Source organism: Mauremys reevesii, linkage group 25 (genome assembly GCF_016161935.1).
Source record: "Mauremys reevesii isolate NIE-2019 linkage group 25, ASM1616193v1, whole genome shotgun sequence".
NCBI lineage: Eukaryota > Metazoa > Chordata > Testudines > Geoemydidae > Mauremys > Mauremys reevesii.
The window spans coordinates 15,044,277-15,068,789 of NC_052647.1; the positions used below are offsets into that span (position 1 = coordinate 15,044,277).

The 24,513-nt window shown below is 67.0% G+C and overlaps 1 protein-coding gene across 2 annotated transcripts; it reads right to left on the reverse strand.

Annotated features, from left to right (window-relative positions):
• ADCY6 (adenylate cyclase 6) lies at window positions 1-24,338 on the reverse strand. Of its 2 annotated transcripts, XM_039514475.1 has the most exons (23): window positions 24,120-24,332; window positions 21,537-21,696; window positions 20,200-21,058; window positions 13,751-13,900; window positions 12,288-12,409; window positions 11,781-11,892; window positions 11,404-11,531; window positions 10,737-10,895; window positions 9,676-9,817; window positions 9,395-9,523; window positions 7,864-7,889; window positions 7,502-7,649; window positions 7,179-7,276; window positions 6,912-6,999; window positions 6,412-6,528; window positions 5,800-5,958; window positions 5,043-5,218; window positions 3,866-3,901; window positions 3,311-3,440; window positions 2,565-2,828; window positions 1,961-2,165; window positions 1,555-1,679; window positions 2-713 (listed from the first exon to the last, which is right to left on the reverse strand). In XM_039514475.1, the coding sequence occupies exons 3-23, from the start codon at window positions 21,055-21,057 to the stop codon at window positions 585-587; spliced, it is 3,501 nt and encodes a 1,166-aa protein (XP_039370409.1). In that variant the 5' UTR covers window position 21,058; window positions 21,537-21,696; window positions 24,120-24,332; the 3' UTR covers window positions 2-584. The 2 variants fall into 2 exon arrangements, with proteins under 2 accessions (XP_039370410.1, XP_039370409.1); XM_039514476.1 differs by lacking the exon at window positions 10,737-10,895 and having other exon boundaries at window positions 1-713; window positions 24,120-24,338.
• Between the last annotated feature and the right edge of the window lie 175 nt (window positions 24,339-24,513).

Below are 24,513 nucleotides of genomic sequence, written 5' to 3' on the forward strand. Positions count from 1 at the left end.
AGGGGACAATCCCCCCACCCCAAACACGGCAAGCAGCCCCCAAGGGATCCCCCGGCACAAGTGCTCAGACAACAGCGGGGTCCCCTGCCCGGCCAATAGGTGCCCCCCGTTGTCCTCGTCTTTGGTCGATTGCAGGCGGGGGCGGGTTCGTCGTTCCCGGTCAGTCACTGGGAAGGGTGAGGGGGGCCTGGGGCCAGCGCTGAGCCAGCCCCAGCATGGAGCACCCTGGGCCCCCCCACATGCTGGCTCTGGAGCTCAATAAATAAATAAAAAGTCTGCTGTAAAAATATTTCTTCAACACCCCCGGGGGGTGCCCCAACCCCCCCTCCCTGCCACACAGGCCTGGTGGCAAAGACCCCCCAGCGGCTCGGGCCGGCGGCACTTTCCCTCTTCAGTTTGGGGTTGAAATTCAGAGCCATTTACAAGACCCCACAAAACAATGGGCCCGAGGCCGGGGGTGCGGCGATCCAGGCCTGGGTGGCTCCCAATGGCTCGGCTCGGCCTGGCCCAGGCCCGACCTGCGGCAGCCCCCGCCCGGCCCCTCTGGCCCACTGGGTCCTTCTCGCCAAAGGCCGCAGCTGGCGCTAACTGCGGGCTGGGCCGGCGTTCAGGAAGTAGGTGGTCATCTCCCCTTTGCCCTTGACCTTGATGACGCCCCGGCACTCCAGCTGGTAGCCCTTGGCCGCCAGCACCTGGTACAGGTCGGTCGTCACCTGGGGGAGGAGGAGAGAGAGCAGGCGGTGAGGCCAGGCCCCTCGGTGCCCTCGCCTACCCTGGGCAGAGATGCCACGCCCCAGTGCTTCAGCTGCCCCGCGGTCCCAGGGGGAGGCTCAGACTCGCCTGCCATGCTAGTGAGGGACCTTCGGCTCTTAGCCCTGCAGGGCAGCCGGCCGCCTCCGCTCCCCCAGGCGGCACCACACGCTCCTAGGTGACCTCAGCCTCCAGCTCGAGCAGCCGGGTAGTGGAGGCCGAATGGGACCTGGGGGTCTCGGACTCCAACTCCACACAGGCGGCAGCGGCCCGAGGCGTGTCAGGGACGTAGGACCCTGTGGTTTGGGCTCAGCACCCCAGTGCCTCGGGTGAGGGGGTCCCCCACATTCCTTCACCAGCTGCCCCCTCGTCGACTGAGGCCAAGCAGACCAATGAGTCCAGCGTAAAGCGGGGGCCAGGATGCCTGGGTTCTGTCTCTAGAACCCAGGGCCAGGGCCATCCTCCGTCAGAAAAGGGGGACAAGGATCCCAGCCCCCGCCTGGCTCACAGCGCACCAGGGATACCCAGAATGCACCAGCACAGTCCCAGAGATACGTCCTGCCCCTTCCCCCCCCACACTAGTGTTTGGAGGAGGTCGGGGTGGGGGAGTCAGCACCATCCCCCTCCCGCCGCAGGGCTGGGCAGTAGGCAGCGGATGGCAGGTTCCTTGCTGAGCGATGCCCCACCCCAGGTGGGCTGGAGAATTCTCCCCTTCCCCAAAAACATTTCCGGACGCTGCCTCCCCGTCAGCCCAGACGGACAGGGACGACGGACACCAGGGCCCAGGACGGGACAGCAACTCACCTGGATGCGGTCAGGGACCCCTGTGCTGTCCATGCGACTGGAGACATTCACTGTGTTCCCCCAGATGTCGTACTGGGGTTTCCGGGCCCCAATGACACCCGCTACCACCGGCCCGATGTTCAGCCCTGCAGGGAGAGGGAGGGTCAGAGCTCTACCCTGCCCGTCTGTCTCCCCCTCTGAGAGCAGCAGCCCATGCGGGCAGTGGGCTCAGGGGGGCAGGTTGTGCAAGGGGTGCATTCGCATGATCGTCCGCACACGCGTGATAACATGTCTTCGCACACGCATGCACATGCCTATGCTCTTGCGCGTCCACAGGGAAGCCCCCAGGAGCGGCCAGTGACGAGCTGGAGAGGGCGGGGGGCTCACGGCGCTCCCCCACCCCGGCAGAGGCCCCGTCCCCGCTCACCGATCTTCATCTGGAAGTTGTTGAAGGAGTGCTCGTTGATGTACTTCATCTGCTCCATGAGGCGCATGGCGTAGTCGGCCAGCGCGGTGATGTGCGTCCGGCCCTCCCGGTCGTACGTGCTGTCGTTCAGCCCCGAGGCCGCCATGTAGGTGCTGCCGATCGTCTTGATCTTCTCCAGCTGCCGGTACTGCGGCTCGCTGATGATCTGACGGGGGAGGGGGCAGCAGCTACAGGGGGGGCGTGGGAGGGGGCACTGCGTGTCCCCCCTCCAGGCACAACCCTGCCCGGGGACCCCACACTGTGCTCCCTTGCCCCAGGGGACACGACCCTACCTGGCGACCCCTCGGAACCGGGGCCCTGCTGCCACCATGACCCTCGCCCCTCTCCCAGACTGGGCTGGATCTGATGGGCTGGGCCCAAGCCGTGGCCCCCATGTCCCATTGGCCCCCAGGGCAGAGTTGGGTCCTGGGTCCTCAGAGTTGGGTCCTGGGTCCTCAGAGGCCCCATTGTCGCCGCGCCCCCAAAGCCCACATCGCTGCTGCCCCCGACCACGCCCCCCTCGGGCTGCCCCTGGCCCTGCCCTCCATGGCCCCCCGCCCGGCACCTCGTCGAAGTCGGCGATGATCTCGTTGAGCAGCCGCAGACACTCCACCCCCTCGTTGTTGGCCTCCAGCTCCACGTAGAACTCGGAGAAGTTGCTGATGGAGGCGAACATGACGGCCACGCACTCGCACGACTGGTAGTACAGCTCGTCGTTGCAGCGCTCGCGTGCCAGGAAGTGCGCGGCCACGTCCTTGGGCAGGATGTTGTGCAGCAGGCGCCGGTTGTAGGCCTGGAGCTCCTCCATCTCCTCCTTCTCGCCCGTGGCCTGCGGGGGCGCCAGCGTCAGGGTGCCGCCCAAGCCCTGTCCCGCTGGGGGAGCCAATGGTCCCTCCCCGCAACCCTTCCCAAAAGCCATCCTGAGGCCTTCTCCAGCCGTGCTCCACTGGGGGGACGGCACCAAACTGAGCCCCCCCAGCTCTGCCCTGCGGGAGATTTGGGAGCAGCCAGCACTGCCGGTGCACGAGCACGGAGCAGGACGTACACGTGCAAGGGTGGCAGCTGGGGGAGGGGCTGGCCAGCCTCGTGCGAGGAGTGAGAAGTGCAGGATTCCTGCAAGCGAGCGACACGAGGGCATGTGCCAGCCTTCAGGACATGCTGTCCCCCCTCACCCCAGGGACACCCCTCTTTGTGGTGGGGGGCAGATCCCCACCCCAGGGATGCCCCGTCCCCACCTGCTTCTTCCATGGGGGCGAACAGACACCTCCCTCCCACCCCCCGGGATGCCCCCACCCCCAGGCCCCTCCCTACCTGCAGCTTCCAGAGGAAGTCAAGCCGGGCCGTGGACTCCACCTGCTGAGCGTGCAGATAGAGCGCCAGGGCGAAGACGGTCAGGATCACGGGGGTCATGTACTTCAGTGCCACCTTCTCCTCCGCCAGGCTGGGGGCACGGGGCGGGGGGGGGGGGTCAGGCTGCAGCAAGGCACCAGGGACCCCAAAGCACCCACCCTCCCGAGCTGGGGGCAGGGAGACCACGGCACACCAGAGGCCTGGGGGGGGGGAATCCCCAGAGCACTCACTGCCCCCAGCCATGGACCTGCTGACCACTAGCTGTACCCCATAGGGCAGTGCAGCAAAGGCCTGGGGGACCCCAGAATCCTCACCTGCCCCAGACCCAACCCCCCATAATACTACACAGACCTTTGCCTGCCCCAGCCCCCCAGTAATGTTCCCTTGCAACCCCTTCCCCTTCCCCAAGTCCAACCCCCGCCCCCCAATCCCCACATAATGCCCCCACAGGTCCCTCATCTGCCCCAAGCTCCACCCCAATCCCCAGCTCCCCCCTGGGCCCGCCTCCCCACTCACCATCCTGAGCCCCACTGGGTCTCGTTGAAAGCCGGACTAGCAGAGAGAAGAGACAACAGTTACAGACAGCTGAGCACCACAGCCCCACGCCTGGGTGGGGGGCACAGTCCAGAACCCCCAGCGGCAGACAGGCGGGGCCCAGTGAGGGACAGGGACAAGGTACCCCCAAGAGTCTGGCTGGGCCCTTGGGGGTATCTGGGGGAGCAGAGCCCGGGCTCTCTTGGGGTTGGGGGGATGTGACCCATAAGGCCCCACCAACGGCCAGGGTTACAGGAATATCCTGACCCTGGGCTGTACATTGCGAGTCACCGAGGAGTCTCACGTGAGGTGTGAAATGAAAGCTGGGTCACGCCGGTCGTTACGGCCCTCGTGAGACGGACATGCAGGGCGTTACGCACAGAGCCGAGAGCATGTTAAGGTCTGGCCCAGGGAGCTGACAAACAGGTTTTCTGCCAGAGGAAAGATGTTTGCTCACCTGACTCTGTGTGTGTGTGTGTGAATGAATCACGTCACCTCACACCACAGAGTCACTGACATCCTAAGTCAAGGGGGGGTGGTCACCGCAGCAGGGATAAGCCAGGGGGTGATCCTGACTGTGGGGGAGTGAGTTGGGGGGAAGAGGGAGCAGGCGAGGGAGACGCCCCTCGATCCTGCACCCAGGACGCTATCGGCAGCGTGACTGTTTCTGGAAACGGGCCCTCAGCCAGCCTTGGTTGGAAGCCGCGAGGGACAGGTGGCCGCAGAGGGCTGGCTGGGCGGAGTTGGGGCCGGGAAGCGGGCTCGGATTTGATCTGCAGCCCTCTAGTCTCCGTTCTCCTCGCTCATGAACTCCTCGATCTCCAGACTCTGACGAGACCCCTTTCCCCAAATCCCAGCGCTGTGGTGTGGAGCGTGGGGCCGACCCCGTGCCGATGCGTTCAGACTAGGGCGTGCTTCTGCTCATGTCCAGGGGAGAAGGGGCTGGTACAGGAGTGTCTGGGCGGCAACAGGGCAGGGGGTTCGAGGAGCTGCACCAGACACGCACAACCAAGGCTCCCGCTCGCTGGAGGCAGGTGACTCCCAGTCCTGGGCGCACTGAGAAACATCACGGGGGTGGAGCGCCGGCCCTGGGGGGGCAGGGGGGAGAGCCCTGGCCCTGGGGGGGCAGGGGGAGGCCCGTGGGGCACCGGGCACTCACATGGCGTTGGCCACAACCAGCAGGTCGTAGTTGTCGAAGAGCGGCGCCTCGGGTCCCTCGGCCAGTACCAGGTACAGCCCCTCGATGGCCAGCATGAGCCCCAGCTTCCCGATGCTGCTGATGTGCAGGAAGACGGAGCAGGCCAGCAGGCTCAGCACGATGCTGTAGTTAAAGTACTGGGGGAGGCAGAGAGGCGTCAGGGCGCGGCCATGCTGCAGCGGGGGCCCAGCGCGGGGGCAGCCCCAGGGCCTGCTTCTCCAGAACCCCAGGGTGGGAATGGGGAACGCTGGGTCTACCCCGTGTGTCGCGCCCGGGCCAGCCGCTCTCGCCCCGGCTCGTGGGGGAAACGGGACTGTCCAGAGGACACCGAAAGTCGGATCCTTTGAGCACAAGGCCAGTGGGGCCACGTCTACACTGCAAAGCAACAGGGCTGGAACCGCAGCTCCCGGCTCGGCCCCTCCCCCCCGCGGGGTCCTGGGTCAAGCACCACTTGTGTGTGTGGACAGAATGGGCAGGGGTCAGGCTTGAGCCCAAGTTCGACCTTGGCCTTACACTGCAGCGTCCACACCCCCTGGGAGACCCCTCTAGGGCCCAACACCCCCACGGACTCCCATCCTCACCCCCGTCCCCCGCCCGAGGGGGCCTTCTCTGTACCTGACCAGGGCACTGGCTCTGCACATGGGCAGGGGGCACTTCCCCGCAGCACCCCCATGGCCACAGCCCTGCACGTCGTGCCCCTGCTCTCGGGGGCTCTCACCTCGGGGAAGTTGCAGGCCGGGGCGTCCCCGTCACAAGGGGGCACGTCCGAGCCCAGCGAGAAGTTGAGGGTGCGGAGCTGGCAGGGCCCCACGGCCTCGGGCGTGACATTGAGGGTGCGGGCGGCACAGTCCCGCAGGGGCACATGGCTGCAGGTGAACTGCGGAGAGACCAGAGGGGGCGATGGGGACGGTGCGGGGGTGGGGGGACCCCGTGACCCCTCCTCCCCTGGGGGGGCTTGGAAGGCAGCACCCCAGAGCCAAGGAACAGGTCTCTTGAGGTGTCATCTCGGACAGAGCCGGGGTGCCCCAGCTTGGCCACTTACCTCCCCAGCTGCCACTCTGTACCGTGCCCCCCCCGCACACCTCCCCAGCTTCCCTGCCTCCCCAAGGTCCCCACCCTCCCCATCTATTACTCTGTACCGCCACCCCCACCCCCCACCCCTCCCCAGCTTCCCTGCCTCCCCCACAAGGTCCCCTCCCCTCCCCATCTATTACTCTGTACCCGCCCCCGCCCCCCCCCAGCTTCCCTGCCTCCCCCACAAGGTCCCCATCTATCACTCTGTACCGCGCCACACCCCCCGGCCGGGCCCCCCTCCCCCGCAGGGCTGTACCATGTTGACAAAGGCCGAGATGAAGACGAGGAGGATGGTGAAGACGGCAATGAAGGTGCTGTGGGTGCGGGAGTGGACGATCTTCCGGGAGACCCGCTGCAGGGCTGCGGGGAAGAGCTGGGGTGGGGGAGAAAGAGGGCTGAGAAAGGGGTTTCGGCCTCGCACAACAGCCCCCCTGCCATCTATCCTCGCACGACAGCCCCTCCCCCCGAGCCATCCAGCCTTGCACAACAGCCCCAATCAGTCTGGCTTGAGAGGAGCCACCTCCCCATATGCCCTGCCCCCCTAACAGGACAGGGCCCCGGCCCTCCTGCATGCCCCGCCCCGCCACCCCCCAGCATGTCCTCCCCTCTGCCCACACCACCACCACTGGGCAGCCTCCGGAGGGCTCAGCACCCCAGTGAGCTGGCCTGCACGCTGACGGAGCAGAGGGTGCACACGCGTGTGCGCAGGCAGGAGCAGAGGGTGCTGACACGCACACGCACAGAGCGGATACTCACGCTGATGCAGGAATAGACGGCGCAGACGAAGAGGATGTTGGCCAGGATGACGAAGATGCTGATGTAGACACCGAGCATCAGTGGGGAGCTGTGGAGAGAGGGGCACCGTGAGCCTCCCGCCAGCCTCTGGCCCCACGGGGCGCAGGCTGCCTGGGCTGAGTACGAGCAAGAGGGGCAGGGTGGAGATGCTGCAGCCAGGCCTGCTCTGGGACCACACTGGGCGGGGCGGGGAAGGGGGCTGCCAGCGCTGCGGGAGGATGGACTTACCGTGGGAACATCACAATCTGGATAAAGCAGATGAAGCAGAAGACGAGCAGCGTGCAGGCCACGTAGCCCCCAAAGCGATCGTCCACCTTCTTGGAGTACTGTGGGGAGAGGGGGAAGGGTTACTGCTGGGAGGGGGACAGCCATGCTGGGGGCGTCTCTCTGAGCCCTCGGTGGGGCTGAGGAGGAGCAAGCGCAGAGGACGGGGGATGAGCGGGGGGGACAAGGGGGGACTGGAGGCTGGGGGCCGAAGGGCAGAATGGGGGGGCAGAGGGCCCCCCTGCTGTGGGGCAGGAAGGGGGTGGGGGGACAGAGGGCCCCGGTACCTTCTTCTCCAGCTCCGGCGTCTGGAAAGTCAGCAGGAATTTCTTGACATGATCCTTGCGCAGCTGGTCGATGCTGCGGGCGTCGATGGCTCGGCCCAGGAACTCATCCACCTCGTCCTCGGGGTTCAGGGCCTCCTGCACGCTGCGGCTGTGGGGTCACGGGGGGGGGGGGGTGAGCACGGCAGCCTCCCCCTTTGCGCCAGGAGCCCCCCTGCTGCCACCCCGCCTCTACTGCAGTTTGCAAGGCTGTGACACCCCCCCTCGGGGCACCTTCCCCCGGCATCGAGCCGCGGTCGTACCCCAGCCCAGGCGGTTCCTGGGCCCCGCAGCGAGGGGACCCCCCAGGGGCTGGGCCCACTTACTTGTCTTTGCTGGTGTCCTCGATGCCCTGCAGACAGAGAGAGGGTGTTAGGGGAGATTCAGGGCGTCACTCCTCCTCCCCGTGGGGGGGGGGGCACAACAGCCTCAACGTCCCCGCCCCTCACGGCACCAGCAGGGAGTGAGGAGCTCCTGCTCCCAGACAGGCAGGGCTGGGAAATTCCCCGCCAAGCCCCAAGCTACAGCCCCCCAGGCACTTGGGCTCCCCCAAGATCCTTCTGACTGATCCCGCCCCCCTTGCTCCCAAGCTAACGCTGCCGCTCAGCAGAGTGCGCCGCCCCCTGGGCATCGTGCTGTGTACAGGCAGGGGACGGGAGGGGAAACCGAGGCAGAGACTTGCCTGAGGCGTCACAGCAGAGCAGGGGCAGAGCACCAGAGACAGGACCCAGGAGTCCAGGTCTCCATCCACAAGGCCACGCTGCCCACGGTGCAGCGTCCTCTCCCCTGTGCCACCCCCGGCCCTGTGCCACCTTCCCCAGCTCCTGGCGCTGTTCCCTGGCAGGGCATGTGGGAGGGGCCCTTCACCTACAGCAGGGTGGGAGCGTTGCAGCCCTGGGCCTGCACCCCACGGGAAGGCAGCTGGGCAGCACCGGGGGGTGCGGGAGGGGATGCGAGGCAGGAGGGATCTAGGGGCTCCCCCCTCCACAGCCAGGCTGGACCAGCAGGAGCAGCCCCATGCGGCTCCCACGCCCCATTTCCCCACCTCCGGACACTGGCCCATGGCTTGGCCCAGAGACGGGCTCACGCAGCAGGATGTACTGGCCCACCACACTGCCCACCCAGGCAACCACGCCACAGGAACCAGCGGGGCAGCCATGGCAACAGGCACTGCACAGATGAGAGATTGTGCTACAGCAACCGGCTCCATGGCAACCAGATCCAGGCTGACCGATGCTGGACTGCGCCATAGCAACCGGCACCACGCCGACGCACCGAACCAAGGCAACTGGCAGGGCAAACACCGCAGACTGTGCCCTGGCGCCTGGGGCCACACCAGAGCCCAGCCATGCCCTAGCGCCCGGCGTCATGACAACAAACGGCAGCACGGCAACCATGCGAACAAGCCATTCCATAGCAACCAACCACACGTGTCATGAGGATGACCTGCCCCCCGCCAGTGCAGCCAGCGCAGGAGCAGCTCCTCCCCCCCTGCTCCCAGCGCAGCCCCCCCGGGAGGGCAGGAAGCAAGCTGGGGAAAACCAACTCAAAGTGCTGGAGTGAGGGGCAGGAAGCAGGGGCACACTGGCAGACGGGGGTGGGGGGAGCCCCGCTCTCCAGACAGAACTGAGTGAGCTCTGGAGGGGGCATGGAGCAGCGGTGTCAGAGGGGTCAATGCATGGGGGGGCCCCGCTCCCACATGCCCCCACCTTGGTTAGGGGAACCCCCGACATGCAGAGCAATGAGACCCACCCCTCCCACAGGCCAGGCCCAGACTCCAGCTGACAGAGACCCTCTTCCTTCCTTCGCCCCCGGGCAGAGGAAGAACCCCCAGCGCCCCCCCCCCCCCCGACTCACCATCTGCCGGAAGGCCTTGGAGTCCTTGGTGCGGGAGAAGGAGCGGTCGGGCACCCAGCGCGGCACCAGCCCCTCCGTGGAGTTCGCCCGCGTCCGCTGCAGCTTGGCCAAGATGGCCTTCTCCTCCTTCTGCTCGGGGAGAGGAGGGCACAGGGTGAGGGGGGCCCACTGAGGCAGCTGCCACCAGCACCCCTTGGAGCGTCCCGCCCCAGCCCCGAACACTCACCCCGGAGACGCAGCCCCGTGCCGGGATGCATCGCCCCACCCCGCCCCGGACTCACGCGTTTCTGGCTGCAGCCCACGATGAGGAAGGTCTCGATGTTGTGTTCCTTCAGGTAGGCGTTCCGCTCGCCCCCATGGCCGGGCTCCACCTCGTAGTCCCCGTTCAGATACTGCAGCGTCGCCCAAGTGATGTGGATGCGCCTGGGGGGGGGAAGGGGGAGGGCAGGACACTGAGCCCGAGAGTCATGCCCCCCCATTCCCTGTGTAACCCGCCGCACCCCCAGCGCGAGAGTCCCCGGGACAGGGTCCCCACCCTCTGGGGCAGGGCAGAGTAGCTGCTTAACCCACAGCCACAGGTGGGACCTGCGAGGAGAGTGCCCCCCACTGAGACCCCCAAAGTGCAGCCTCCTAGTGTCACACTGGGGCCAGTGCCCCCTGCTGGGGAAAGCGCCCCACTGAGCCCCCCGCCTGCCCCCTGCAGCACTGCACCCCCAGCACCCCCTGGGGAGAGCGCCCCACTGAGCCCCCCGCCTGCCCCCTGCAGCACTGCACCCCCAGCACCCACTGGGGAGAGCGCCCCACTGAGCCCCCCGCCTGCCCCCTGCAGCACTGCACCCCCAGCACCCACTGGGGAGAGCGCCCCACTGAGCCCCCCACCTACCCCTGCCCCTGCAGCACAGCACCCCAGCACCCACTGGGAGAGCGCCCCACTGAGCCCCGCCTGCCCCCTGCAGCACTGCACCCCAGCACCCACTGGGAGAGCGCCCACTGAGCCCCCCGCCTGCCCCCTGCCCCCTGCAGCACAGCACCCCCAGCACCCACTGGGGAGAGCGCCCCACTGAGCCCCCCGCAGCACTGGACCCCCAGCACCCACTGGGGAGCGCGCCCCCCTGAGCCCCGCCTGCCCCTGCCCCTGCAGCACTGCACCCCCAGCACCCACTGGGGAGAGCGCCCCACTGAGCCCCACCTGTCCCCTGCAGCACTGCACCCACTGGGCCCCCACCTGCCCCCTGCAGCACAGAGGGGCCACCACACAGGCTGTTTCCCGGGGGCTCCCATCTAAGCACTGCCTCAGCCTGATCCTTCTTAGGCGTGAGCCCTCCTTGCATCCTCCACTCACCCGGCTTTGCCTCCGGCTTCCATCTGATTAGCCAAGGTCACGTCGTTGGACCAGACGTCGAACTGCCACTTGCGCAGCCCCAGCACCCCGCAGTGCACGCGCCCGCTGTGGATGCCCACCCGCATGTTCACGTTCACCCCCGTCACCTCACGCACCAGCCTGGGGGGGCACAGAGAGCGTCAGACTTGCCCAACCCCTCGCAGCACAAGGGAGCGGGTGTGACCTGCTCGCGATGCAGAGAACAATGGCAAGTCACGGCTGTGCCAGGCTGGTGAGACACAGATGTGTCCGGGGCAGGTGACGTGAACCATCCAGCCCCTCATGAGCAGCATGGCGGGGGCACCTCATCCTGCCTGAGTGTGCCAGCTTTGGGCGTGACCCTGGGTCTACCGCACAAGTCGGGGAGAGCTTGCGTGAGCGGAGCGAGCACCCGGAGCACACGGCTTGGGTGTAGCAAATACGCATCAACAGACAGAGCGGGTGCACGGTGCGTGGGGTACGTACGGCAAGCGTGCACTGCACCAACGCCAAGTGTGCAACCGTGCGCTGCAGGTGCCTGTGCATAATGGGTGCATGCCACCCGCGAGGCTGGGGGCTGCGTGTTGTGCACAAGCACGTGGGCGTGAGGCTGTGAGCGGCGGGCCCAGGGCTTCCCCCCACAACTCACGAGATGGCTTCGATCATGTCGACCCCCATCTCCACACAGCAGTGAGCATGGTCCCCCCGCGCCTCGGGCAGCCCCGACACGCAGTAATAGCAGTCACCCAGGATCTTGATCCGCAGACAGTGGTTCTCCTGGGAGAGGGGCAGAGGGGGGCTCAGAAGGGAGGGGACCTCATGGGGTCTGCCCAGTGATGCCAGCCCACAGGCAGACCCCACCCACCACCCTGCCAGCCCTGCTCCCCCTCGCCAACCACACCCAGCCAATCCCCCACCCGGCTCCCATCCTCTTGCACCCAGCCAGCCCTCTGCCCTGCTCCCTGCCTACCCCACCCCACGTCCCACCAGCCCCCAGCCAGGCCCCCCCGCGACGCCCGCGCTCACCGAGGCCAGCTTGTCAAAGCGTGCAAACAGCTCGTTGAGCGTCATCACCAGCTCCTGGGCCGTGCACTGGGAGGCCAGGCTGGTGAACCCCTCGATGTCTGCAAACAAGATGCTGCAGAGGAGGGGAGAGCGAGCGGAGACTCAGACACTCCCCCCGCCTCAGCCGCCAGGTCCCAAAGTGCCCGCACCTCCAACCCCCTTCCCTGGGCCCCAGGCACCCCAATACCCACTGCCTCCGCCGAGCATCCTCAAGGGCAGGTCCCCACCCTGCCACGCTCAGGGGCTGCTCCCCCCACACTCCCAGCCCCAGAGCCCCACAGGCCCCCCCAACCCGGCGTGTCCCGTGGGGCCCAGCTGCTCTCGCTGCCGCCAACGGGGCCCTGTGGCAGCGGCCCAGGCCGGGCCCGTTACCCAGGGCGATTCTGGTGGGTGCAGAGGAGACCCCCCAGCCAGGGCCCCCCAGCAGCGCCTGGGGGTCCCCGCGCACCCAGCTCCCCACCCCCGCACCTGACGTTGTCGTGCTTCTGGATGTAGATCTTGTGGAACATCATGTCCTCCTTCTTGGTGTTGATGTCCTCCTTCATCTCCATGGCAACGTGCTGGGGCAGCACCGACAGCAGGAGGCGCTCCTGCACCCAAACCACACCCCCGTCAGTGACACCCCCAAACCGGACCCCTCTGTGCCCCCAAACCGGACCCTCCGTGCCCCCCACACCAGCCCCGTCACCCCCAAACCGGACCCCTCCGTGCCCCCCACACCAGCCCCGTCACCCCCAAACCGGACCCCTCCGTGCCCCCAAACCAGCCCCGTCACCACACCCCAAACCGGACCCTCCGTGCCCCCAAACCAGCCCCGTCACCCCAAACCAGACCCCTCCGTGCCCCCCACACCAGCCTCCGTCACCCCAAACCGGACCCTCCGTGCCCCCACACCAGCCCCATCACCCCCAAACCGGACCCTCCGTGCCCCCACACCAGCCCCATCACCCCAAACCAGACCCCTCCGTGCCCCCAAACCAGCCCCATCACCCCAAACCAGACCCCTCCGTGCCCCCACACCAGCCCCATCACCCCAAACCGGACCCCTCCGTGCCCCTCAAACCAGCCCGTCACCCCAAACCGGACCCCTCCGTGCCCCCACACCAGCCCCGTCACCCCCAAACCGGACCCCTCTGTGCCCCCAATCCACGCCCCTTTGTGCCCCCAAACCAGCCCCGGCACCACCAAACCACACCCCCTCTGCCTCCCCAAACCAGGCCCATCACTGACACCCCCAACCAGACCTCTGGGCCCCTCAAACCACACCCCCAAACCAGATTCCTCCATGCCAGCCCCATCACCGACACCTCCAAACCGGACCACTCTGTGACCCCCAAACCAGCCCCCTGTGCCACCAAACCACACCTCCATCACCAACACCCCCAAATCAGACCCTTCTGTGCCTCCCAAACCACACCCATCACTGACACCCCCAAACCTCCGAAATCACACCCGTCACTGACACCCACAAGTGAACCTGTCACCCCACCCCCAAACCACAGGTCCCTTCAGTGGCCACGGAGAACAGTCGATGCCCGTCAGCCCCAACAGATCTGCAGAGTTTGCAGGTCCCCCCCTCGCTCCAGACTCCCCGTGCTGGGTGTGAACCGTTCCTCCCAGGCCAGGGGCTCGAACCCTTGGCTTGTTCCTGGTGCTCTGCTCCGGCCTGTCCCGCACTGACACCCCCCCACCCCGCAGCGCGGTGCCAGGACCGGACCCAGTGCCGGGCAGCGTGGGACAACGCCCAGCGTGTCTGACGTACGGCACCCCCGCGAATGCACCCCACACCTCGTGATCCATTATAAGCCTCTTCCTCGACTCCCAACCAACCCCCAGTCGCCCCCCCCCCGTTATTGACACCCCCCCCAGCACAGTGTGGGGGGCGGGGCTGCTGCACTGACCCAGCCCCCGCCCCGCCCCATCCCTCCCACCTGCTGCCGGTTCTCCCGCTGCAGGTGCAGCCTGGCCTGGATGTAGCCACGGGTCTCCTGGAAGGCCTGGCGCTGCGACACCTCGGCCGGGTAGTGGGTGCAGATCCCGATGATGTTGGTGCAAAGGAAGATCAGGACGTTGGCGCTGAGCTGGGGTCAAGAGGGGGAGGGGAGAGTCAGTCCCGACACCCCAGCCCAGACAGCCACCCCTCCCCACCCCACCCCCCTGCAAACACAGCCCCCCGAACAGGATACTGCGCCCCCAACCCACCCATCAGCTGTGGGGGGCAGGCTGGCATGGAGAGGGGGCAGGTTCTGGGGCTGGAGCAGTGGGGCTCAGCACCCCTTAGCGAGGCAGGATGGGGGCAGGGGCTTCCTTACAACCCATATTCTGAGCATCAGGCAAGCGTCTCCCACCTTCCCTTTGCTGTGAGCTTCCTTGCAGCAGTGCCCTGTCCTAGAGGCCGGTCTCTGATGCCCCCTCCCACCCCCCGCCAGGAGCTCGCCCCTCTAACTCACCACTGAGACACGTCTCTCTGCCCCCCTCCAAGGCGGGGCGCAGCCCAGTCAGGCAGAGCTCAGTCCCTTTGGGCTGGGGGAAGCAGAGCTGGGGGGGTGGCTGGCTGTACCCCACAATCCCCCCGGGGCTGCTGGGTGCCAGCCGGCTGGAGCTGGTGCACCCCCAGGACACATGGGGCTGGGGTCAGTGGTGGGATCTACAGGACCCCCATCCCCCACCCTTCTCTGCCCTGCAGACACCCCCATCCTGTCGCCTGGCCTGAGCCCCCTCACTATTCCCAGCAGGGACAGGGCATTGGGGGCAGGGAGCTCTGAGCGGGGGCTTGCCAGGCTGCTTTGGAAGCAGGAGGAAGCTGTCGGGGGGGGGGGGACGGGGGGGGAGCGGAGATGGATTTAGCAGGAGCTGCATGTTTGCCATGGTTCTCCCAGCCCCCTCCCCGCCCAGGGCCCCCAGCCAGGTCTATTTATAGCCGGGCGGTGCAGGGTCAGCGCTATCGCATCCCGTCCAGATGAACACAGCAACTTGTGCGCCAGACCCAGCCCAGCTTGGCCACGGACCGCGGGGGGGTGAGGGGGCACCCTCAGCTCAGGGCCTGACGGGTCTAGACCACGTAACACCCCCCAGCTCACAGCCCGACAGCCCCAGCTCGGAGCAGCAGGACTCCAGCTCCCCCCAGTCCGTCCCCCCACCCCCCACCAACAGGCCAGCAGCACTTTGCTTTCGAACCCATTGATTGGCTACATGCAGGGCGTGGGGGGGGGAACGTAACTTTCACCCCCCTCCCCATGAGCAGTTCTAGGTTCTGGGGCTTAGGCCCCAATCCTGGAGGGAGGGGGGTCTGACCCAGCCCAAATGGGATTTTTACCAAAGTAAAAGGATTGAGGCCTTGCCTGGTACATTGGAATTTGTATCCTGTGCCCCCGCCCCCCCGTACACCGACAGAACCCCCCCGTGGTGGCTGCACGGGGCACCAGGACACAGCCCCGCCCTCCACCGGGCACTCAAATCCCTGTTTCACTTTTCAGTGTGGAAAGTCCTGCCAGGTTCCCAGAGCGAGGGGGGGGAGGGGGGAGCCCAGCCCCCAGGGCTACTGGGCAGCTGGTCAACAGGGCCTGGGAACACAGCTCCCTGCAGAGCAGCCGAAAATAACTGCCCCCCATGGGTCCTCCCAAGAGCCAGCCAGTGAAAACGCCCCCCCCAGGGCACACTGCCCCCAACACACACCACAGGACGGGCCCAGTCAGATGGGTTTTCAGAAACCAGATGTCCCTGGGGGCTGCCTGGGGCTGCCCCCTCCCCCGCAAGGCAGGGGCAGGTGAGGAGAACCCGCCCCCCCTTCCAAGGATGCCCTGAGGGGTTGAGTTGAGTTGGGCCCGGCGTGCGGAGGGGGAGGTAACCATATGGGGGGGGGTGATCCAAAGCCAGCACTAGGCTCCCCCCACACCCTGGAGCGACAGAGCTGGGCTGGGGGTGAACGGTTCAGGCCAGGGGACGGGGAAGACACCATGTGAGCTGGCATGTCACCCAGAACAGAACCCTGCCATCCCAACGCCGCCCCCCAATACCTCCAACGCTGTACCCCCTGCAGTGTGACCCCCTCCGAGAGCTGTGCACACTCCCTGCTCCCCAGTGCTCTGTCTGTCTCACACGCTCACCCTGCAGGCACACTGCCCGCAGGGCCCCTGCCCCACGCCCACCACTCCTTCCAAGGGGAGGTCCTATTTACCGCCATGCCCTGCATGAAGTGGGCACGTTAAAGCCACCCCCGCCCCCTCAGCCAATTCAGGGCCCTCCTTCATCTCTCACGCCCCCCAGCTGCAGCTGTCACGTCCCACCCCAGCACTGGCCGCATCGCAGGAGTGGCTGGGTCAGACCTAGACTGGTAGGAAGGGGGACGGGGAAAAGCCAGGGAGAAGATGTGAGAGGGGCTCCCTCGCTCCAGAGGGCCGCCGGATCCTCTAGGAACAGCCAACAAGAGGAGCTGGCTGGGGCGCAGCTCCAGGACACCCCAAGGCCTGGCCGTCCCCAACCCCCCTGTGCTCAGAGCTCTGCAGGGACATTGACTCGCTACTCCCCTTCCGGCAGGGTCAGCAGCACCTGCGCCTCCTGGGGAGACCGAGGGGACAGCTACACGGTGGGGGCCGCAGACTGTAGCTATGATTTCCAAAGGGGTTGGCACCTCCCATTTGAATCTTTTAAGGGTCCACAAATGAAAAGAGGTTGAAACCCCCCGACCTACACTGCGCAAGACAAGAAAACCCACAGCCGCGAGCCTCAGCTGGGTCAACCAGGTCGGGCTCCTGCTAGGGAGCAGCAGCCGTGGGGGCTCAGGCCGAGCCCAGGACTCAAACCCCCCCCCCAAGGGGGAGGGTCCAGAGCCCAGCCTCCACCCCTAGCGGGAACATCTACCCTGCTAGGTTGACCCCCCGCCCAGCCTGAGTCAGTGACCCAGGCTCAGAGACTGGAGGTGTGGACTACCCTGAGGCACAGCAGGGCCGGGAGTCAGACCAGGGCACTCAGCAGCGTGGAGAATGGAACCCAGGAGTCCGGGTCCCACAGGGGGCCAGGAGAAGACAGCTGGAGCCCCCTTCACCGTGCTTCTGCCCCCCACAAGGGGCCCCCGATTTCTTGCCTCGGGGACCCAGCCTTGGCAAGGGCAGCCGCTCGCACCCCCCAGCTGAGCAGTCGGGCTTGGCTGCTTCCTCCCCCCCCCCTCCCCCCGCCCAGCCTAGGCTTTCCCAAAGGCCCTGGGCCTGTCTTCCACCCCCACACAACCAGGCCAGAGGGATGCATGGGCCATGGCTGGAAAACCGGGGGGGGGGGGTGAGATGAGGGACCTGCCAAGGGGGTTTGCCTCGCCCCCGTGGCTGCCTCCACCCCCTACCCTGCACCCACAGCAGCAGCGCTAAGGCATGGCCAAGGGAGTCGCCGGATTGGGGGCAGGGCAGCACCAGGAGGGCAGGGAGAGTGCCCACGCCCCCTCCCCCAAGGTGCTTATGGGGCACAAGCAGTGCCATGACCCTACGCACACGAGGCGCCTGAGCGAGGGGCCTCCACGTTGCACGGGCACGAGCGGGCACGAGCCGTGTCGTGGGCCATCCAGAGGTTCGACCCCAGGGCGCCAGGCAGGGGCTGCCCCTGCCACTGCCCCCCCGCGGCAGCTCCAGCCACCAGCAGCGCCAAGCTTTGCCATAGGACTCCAGATAGGGGAGGGGGGAGGGTCTCTGCACATGGCAGCTGCCTGAGGGGTTATGGGTAGCAGGGGGAGCAGCCAGTTTTGGGGATGGAGGTGGCACCAGGGCAACGCCCCAGATCAAACCACCCTGTCTGGGCAGATGGTGCGACTGGACCCTGGCATCCGGCGAAAGCAAACCCACCCCCCTAATGCCCAGACAAATGGGGCTTGGAGTCCCGACCGCCCAACGGGTCCAGGACAGGGGTCCGCAGCCCCCTCCCCAGCCTCTCGCTTGTACCACGAGTGGGTCCTGTGCCCCTCTGGCCCAGCCCCCCCAGAGCTTGTGATGGGGACGCTGCCCTGAGAGCTGGCCGGCTCCCAGTCACCTTCAGACGTAGACACGGGCATGCTCCACCCCACCCCTCCCCGGTGTCCCACCCTGGGGCCCCCAGCCCCCCATGGGGGATGAGGCCCTGGCAGACCTGCCTGAATCCCCATCCTGGTCTCACAGCCTGCTGGGGACACCGGCTGGCATCTCCCCCATGGGCCAGGCACTCACTGAGAGGGAGACCCCACCGCCAGGCACCCCACATCTCGTCTCCACACCCCATCCACGGCCCCAGGCAGCCACGGGACCCCTCGTCAGCCTGCCCCCGGCCAGCCAGCCACCAGGCCAGAGGGGACACTGGAGCAGAGTTCCTCTGGGCAGCGCTGCCCCTCACCCCCGCGTCTGACCCGCATCCCCCCGTGCACTTTTATCATGCACTGTCCCCCCGTTAGTTGTGTTCCTGGCTCTGGGTGGGGCCGGGGTCACTCCCTCCACCCCCGGGATTGAAACTCACCCTCACCCCAACATCCTGTCCCCTCTGCCCTCGAGGGCCTCATGCCCCACTCCCATCCTCCCACAGACAGTCTCCTCCCAGCCCCACAATAGAGGGCTTTGTCCAGTGTGCACCCCCCGCCCTCCCAAGAAAACCCCCAGCCCACAATAGAAGGCTTTGTGTACCACCCCCCACCCCGGGGACGAGACACAAGGAATGGTCCTATTCACCCCTGGGGCGGGGGGAAGGGGGCAGCAGGAGGCAGCGCTCAAGGGTGGCAAAGGGGGACAAGAGTTAGTGCTTAAGTGTGTGGCGGGGGGCGAAAAATGGGGCAGGAGGCGGCATTTGACTGCAGGGAATTAAACAAAATATAGAATTAAAATTTACACATAAAAGATTTTCCAAAATGCTACGGCCAGTGAAACTCCCCACCACATGATGTGAGCAGCATAAAGAGGCCAATACGCCAACTCAGGTGGGCACGGCAGCCTCGAGGACCACGTGCCCTGGGGCCACACCGAACCCCCAGACAGATTCCCTGTCCCCAACACCCCCAGGAGGTTTGCTAGGGGGAGAAACTTTGCCTTGGTTGTATTCCACAGGGAAGAGGCACATTCATCAGTAATTAGACGGATTAAACCCTCCTGTGGTTGGGGACAGGGTGGCCCCCCAGCCGACCCCCCTGCACCCCCCAGCTCCCCTGCACAGAGGACAGACAGCCCCCCCCCCGAGCTCTGCTGCCCACTGAGAAGGTGACATGGAGCGTAGGGAGATGGGGTCTAAGTGGAGCATGGGGGGCAGGGGGAGAGCCCCATTCCAGGGGCCCTGGGGGGGCCAGGCCAGCCACACTGAGGGTCGGGGGGTGCTAATGGGGCAATGGAACAGGGCCCTGGGGGAGGAGAGCTCCTGGCTGCTTCTCCTCAGCTCTGGCCACAGGCCCCCTCCAGGCCCCATATTTACATGACACCCCCCCCCACACACACACACACGGTCCCTCCCCTCACCCCCGGCGGGGGCGCTGCATCACTAGAAACATGTGGTTCTAATCAGAAGCTGCCCCCCCCCACCCCGCACGGTGCTCCGTGTATTGCCATGGAAACCACCTGCCGAATGGGAGCGTGGGAGCTGCATCCCCCCCAGAGAGCAGGGGCTCAGCCCTCAGGGTGGGGGCACTGCAGCACTCACCCCCAGTCCCCCAGGATCAGATGCCCCCCTGCCCTCCCTATTGGCAGCCCCTGGGGTGGGGGGTGGCACGGCCAGACCCCCCCACACACACACCTTGGCTTTGCTGTTGTCTGCTAGCGCCAGGCCCTGACTCCCACGGCTCCCCTCGCCCTCCCCCCCGGGGCGGGGGGGGGTCCATGCACGGGGGCCTGGCAGCAAGGAGAGCTGCCCTCGGCCCCCCATGGCTCAGCCCAGCCCCACAGGGGCCTCGTTGGGAGACAGGGGAGCAGCCCCAGTGGCCCATTCACTCCTTGGCATCTCTGGCGAGCCTGCCCGGGAAGGGTTGGGGGGGGGGAACGGGCACCGGGCCCCCAGTCAGAGGGGAGCGGGGCGCCACTGGGCCGAGAAGCCAGCGCTGGGCCCCGCCGGCCCTGGCCCCCCCAGAGCCAGAGCACAGAGAGGCAGGCAGGAAGCAGGGCCCTTCTGGGTTAATCATTGCCCCGGAGACAAACATCCCCCTCCCCACCCAGCCCCGCGCCCAGCTGCCCATTGTCCTGTATCCAGGTGACCCAGGGGCAGGACTGGCTCGGGGGCCAGGCCCGGCCCAGGAGTGTCGGGACGCTCCTCCCACCACACACACAAACCCACTGCGGGGGGGGAGCCCCCACTGCTGGGCACACCCTCAGACGGTACCACACCAACCCCACACATTCTCTCCTTGAACCCAGCAGCACCACAGCCCGCAGCGCCCCCCCCCGCCACCCCATACCTGCTTCCAGAGGAAGGGGTCGCTGGCGTTGAGGTGCCAGGTGATGAGCAGGTGCAGGGCGGAGAGCAGGGCGCCCGCCCCCACGGCGGCCCGCATGCGGACGGGCAGCAGGGTGTAGGTGATGTAGATGAAGAAGACGCTCCACCAGACGCCCTCGGAGGCGCTGCGTGGCGAGGCCATCAGGGTGCCCAGGGCCTGCACCCCGCCCAGCGCGGCCAGCACCAGGTAGCTCACCACCCACATGGAGTCCTGGGGGAAGGCGCTGCGGCTGCACAGCACCATGAGCACCAGGAAGAGGGCGGTGGCCACGGCCAGCGCGGCGGCGTAGCGCACCTGGGGGGCGCCGGGCACGCAGTGGAAGAGCAGCATCACGCCGCACACCAGCACCAGCACCCCCATCAGCACCGTCAGGCTGCTCTGGTTCATCTGGAAGAAGTAGCGCTGGTAGAGACGCTCCAGCTTGGCCGACTGGAAGCGCTTGGAGCGGAAAACCTGCAGGAGGCGCTGCCAGCACTCGCCCGCCGACAGCCGCTCCCCGGGCCTGGCCACCCCCTCCGCCACCTTCGGCCCCTTGGCCTCGCCGTCCTCAAAGCCCAAGTCCACCGACTTCAGCCCCAGGTCGCCGGCGCCCCCCGCCAGGCCCTTCTTGCTGTAGTGGTCCTCCTGCCAGGAGCAGGTCAGGCCCAGGCCGGCCCGCGGGTGGGTGCCCCGCTCCAGCTCGGGGTCCTGCAGGCAGCTCATGTAGCGCGGGCTGCAGAGCGAGGCGCGCGGGCGCTGCCCCTTCTTCCCGTTGCGCTCCCCCCATGCCGTCTTCCGCTCGTCCACCTTGGGCACCAGGATGCCGCTAAACCACGACATGCTGTGGGCACCAAGGAGAGGGGGCATTAGCACCCGGGGGGCCACAGCACGTGGGGGGGAATCAATGCCAAGGGGACACCCGGGGGTACTGGTGCCCAGGGGCATGGAAAGGCCAGGGGCGGGAGGCATCAGTGCTGAGGGGCACAGGAGATGCCAGCACTGAGCATATGGCAGAGGTGGGCACCCAGGAGTTGGGGGGGGACAAGCAGAAAGCACGGGGGGGGCGGGGGGGGGAAGAGTCTCAATATGAGGCCGCAGTACAGGGCGCCCAGCCAGTGGAGGGTGTTGCTAGGAGACTCCAGCCTGAGGGTCCACAAGGAGGACAAGCTGCATGTGGGGGGTGCAGTGAGACCCCCCAGGAAGACCCTTGGCTGGCATGGGGGGGCTGTACATGTCCTGCTTCCTCCCACCCCCAATTCCAACCCACAGACCACACCAACCCCCCAACCCCGCCAAAATTATCTCCCAGGAAAACTCACCTGGGTGGCTGCTCTGTGCCAGGAGCACTGAGCTGGCACGGGACGAGCCGGCATTTAACCCAACAAGTCGGCAGGAGGGCAGTGCCCTGGCCCAGTGACCTGGCTCCACCTCACGTCCAGCTAGGCATGGGGCGGGCACGGGGCAGGCTGGGCCAGGCACCTGAAAGCAGAGGAGGCGGGAGAGGGCATCAGGTAAGCTCAGTATCCCAGCCCCCCAGCCCCTCCCCATGTGCCAACCTCACCCCCCCTGGAACAAACACCAACTCCCCAGAGCCACCAGCCGAGACAGACAGACACGGCCCCATCGCCCAGGTCACCTATCCCTGACTGTCCAGAGACCAGCCCAGGGCTGGGGCACAGCGCAGCAACCCCCACAGCTCAGCGCACGGGGGGGGGGGGGGGGAGGCAGTCAAGGGGATGCAACACACACACACACGCACGATATCTGTTCGCTCTCCCCTCTGAACTCCTGTGTGGCTGTTAAATGGCCCTGTGCCCCAGCCCAGAGGCAGCTGCATCTCAGCACTGGGCAAGGGGTCCCTGTGGGTAACTCCCTGGAATCCTTCCTCCCACTCCAGCACTTCACCATGGGGGAGAGACCAGGCAGCGTGAGGGGCCGCGAGCCTGGCTCCGGCCCTGCAGAGGATCCTGCTCAGAGTCTGACCATGTCAGGGCTGTCCCAGTGTTTTAAACTGGCCATGCACCCCAGCCCTGGGCTCCCCACTCCCAGCCCCACCGGTGCCCCTCAGTCCTGACCCGCAGCCCCCTGCAATCCCAGCCTTGGGCTCCCCACTCCCAGCCCCACCGGTGCCCCTCAGTCCTGACCCACAGTCCCCTGCAATCCCAGCCTTGGGCTCCCCACTCCCAGCCCCACCGGTGCCCCTCAGTCCTGACCCACAGCCTCCTGCAATCCCAGCCTTGGGCTCCCCACTCCCAGCCCCACCGGTGCCCCTCAGTCCTGACCCACAGTCCCCTGCAATCCCAGCCCTGGGCTCCCCACTCCCAGCCACACCGGTGCCCCTCAGTCCTGACCCACAGTCCCCTGCAATCCCAGCCCTGGGCTCCCCACTCCCAGCCCCACCGGTGCCCCTCAGTCCTGACCCACAGCCCCCTGCAATCCCAGCCCTGGGCTCCCCACTCCCAGCCCCACCGGTGCCCCTCAGTCCTGACCCACAGTCCCCTGCAATCCCAGCCCTGGGCTCCCCACTCCCAGCCCCACCGGTGCCCCTCAGTCCTAACCCACAGCCCCCTGCAATCCCAGCCCTGGACTTCTGCTCACAATTCCCAGGGCTCTTAGGGACTTGCCCTGTATGTGACAGAGCCACCAGAGCCCTTTATTGTGGCCCCAGGGCCCCTCCCCCAGCCCAGCCTGAGTAATTCAATATGCAACAAAACTCGAATAATCTTCTGCTTTCAAACTCTATTTGTCTTGAATGGCGGCCAAGCCCGCGCTCCGTTTAGCTCCAGCCTCTTCGGAGAGTTATTCCGTCTCCTCCTACACGGCCCTTATCTACATCCCGGGAGCCAGCATCAGCGCCATGACATCACTCCCCGTTCCTGCGGGGACACGGCACAACCCTCCCCAGGGACCGGCTCCCTGCCCCCCCAAACCCCCTGCCAGCCAGGGAGCTCAGAGCATCTTGCAGAGCTCCTTCACCCAGCACCAAGATGCGGCCACCTCTGGGCTGAGAAGTGGCAGCTGATTAACAGCCAGACAACACCTCAGGACAGGAAGTGGGCTACAACCCACAGTGGGATTTTAGGAAAACAGAATAGCTTGGAGCTGGAGTCTGGCCAGGACACGGGGGGTCAGAACCCCGACTCCCAGGCAGGATCCTCTGGTGGCCACTCAGCCAGGTCAGGATCTTGGGTCTACGCCTCAGCTCACAGTCACCACCTTCCTCAGCGCAGGGCCCTGCAGCATGGGGGTGTGCGTCTCCCACCGGCTCCCCAGGCCGCACCGCCGGCTCCCCAGGCCGCAGGGGTCACCCAGCCTGCACCTGCTTGGCCCAGGACACCTGATGGCAGCACAGCATGAGCTAGAGATGAAGGGCAGAATTTAAACCAGCCCTGCTGGGAGGTGTGAGGGGCGGCGCTGGGGTGTCCCGATGTTATGGGGACAGACCCGCTATTCGGGGCGTTTGTCTTATACAGGCACCTATGACACCCCCCCGGTCACCCCAAACTCGACACACAAACAGGCTGGCCCAGGCAGGCTCCTCGCCACAGGCCCCGGGGAGCCACCCCCCAGCCCCATGGAGGAGGGAGCGGCCCGTTCCCCCCCGATTAACCCCGGGCCCGGCTGCAGGGCTCCTGCGAGTTTCCCGGGGGCGCGGATACCCCTGTCCCCCCGCGGTCCCGGGAGAGTCGCTCCTGCCCAGCCCGCTCTGCGGGTGTCCCCCGACGGGCTGCACCGCCCGGCCCCCCCCAAGGGGTCCCCCCCGCCCCGGGCTGCAGGCTCCTGCGCCGCGCCAGGGCTCCCCCGGCGCCCGGCTCTCCAGACAGCGCGGCCTCGGCTCCCGGCCCCGGGGCGCCCCGCCCAGCTGCAGCCCCCGCTGCCAGGCACCGCACCCCGCCGCGCACCTCCAGTCCTGCGCCGCCGCCGCCTGTCCGATCCCGGCCCCGCGGGCTGATCCCGGCTCCGGCTAGTCGCTGGCCGAGCCTCGCTCCATGGCGCTGCTGGGCCGGGCCGGGCCGGGCCCTCCCGTCGCTGTCCGGGGTAAACGCCCTCTAGCCCGGATCCACAAGCTCGCCCCACTCCCGGCGCTCGGTGCGCTCCGCGCGGGGCTCGCCAGCCAGGCGGCCTTAAAGGCGCAGGGGCCCTTTCGCCTCCCCCTGCTCCCCCTGCGCCGCGATGGGATGCGGGGGCCGCGGAATATTTCACTGGGGGGAGGCGCGCGCGCACACACATACAGCCAGCAACACACACACTGCAACACACACACGTGTACACACAGCCAGCAACACACACACTGCA

Coding starts and splice junctions, on each gene's coding strand:
- ADCY6 (XM_039514475.1), bottom strand. CDS start 21,057: ATGTCGTGGTTTAGCGGCATCCTGGTGCCCAAGGTGGACGAGCGGAAG. Junction 3,441..3,865: donor ACCCAGTGGGGCTCAGGATG/GTGAGTGGGGAG, acceptor CCGTGCCCCCAG/CCTGGCGGAGGAGAAGGTGG. Junction 1,680..1,960: donor CAACTTCCAGATGAAGATCG/GTGAGCGGGGAC, acceptor CTCTCCCTGCAG/GGCTGAACATCGGGCCGGTG.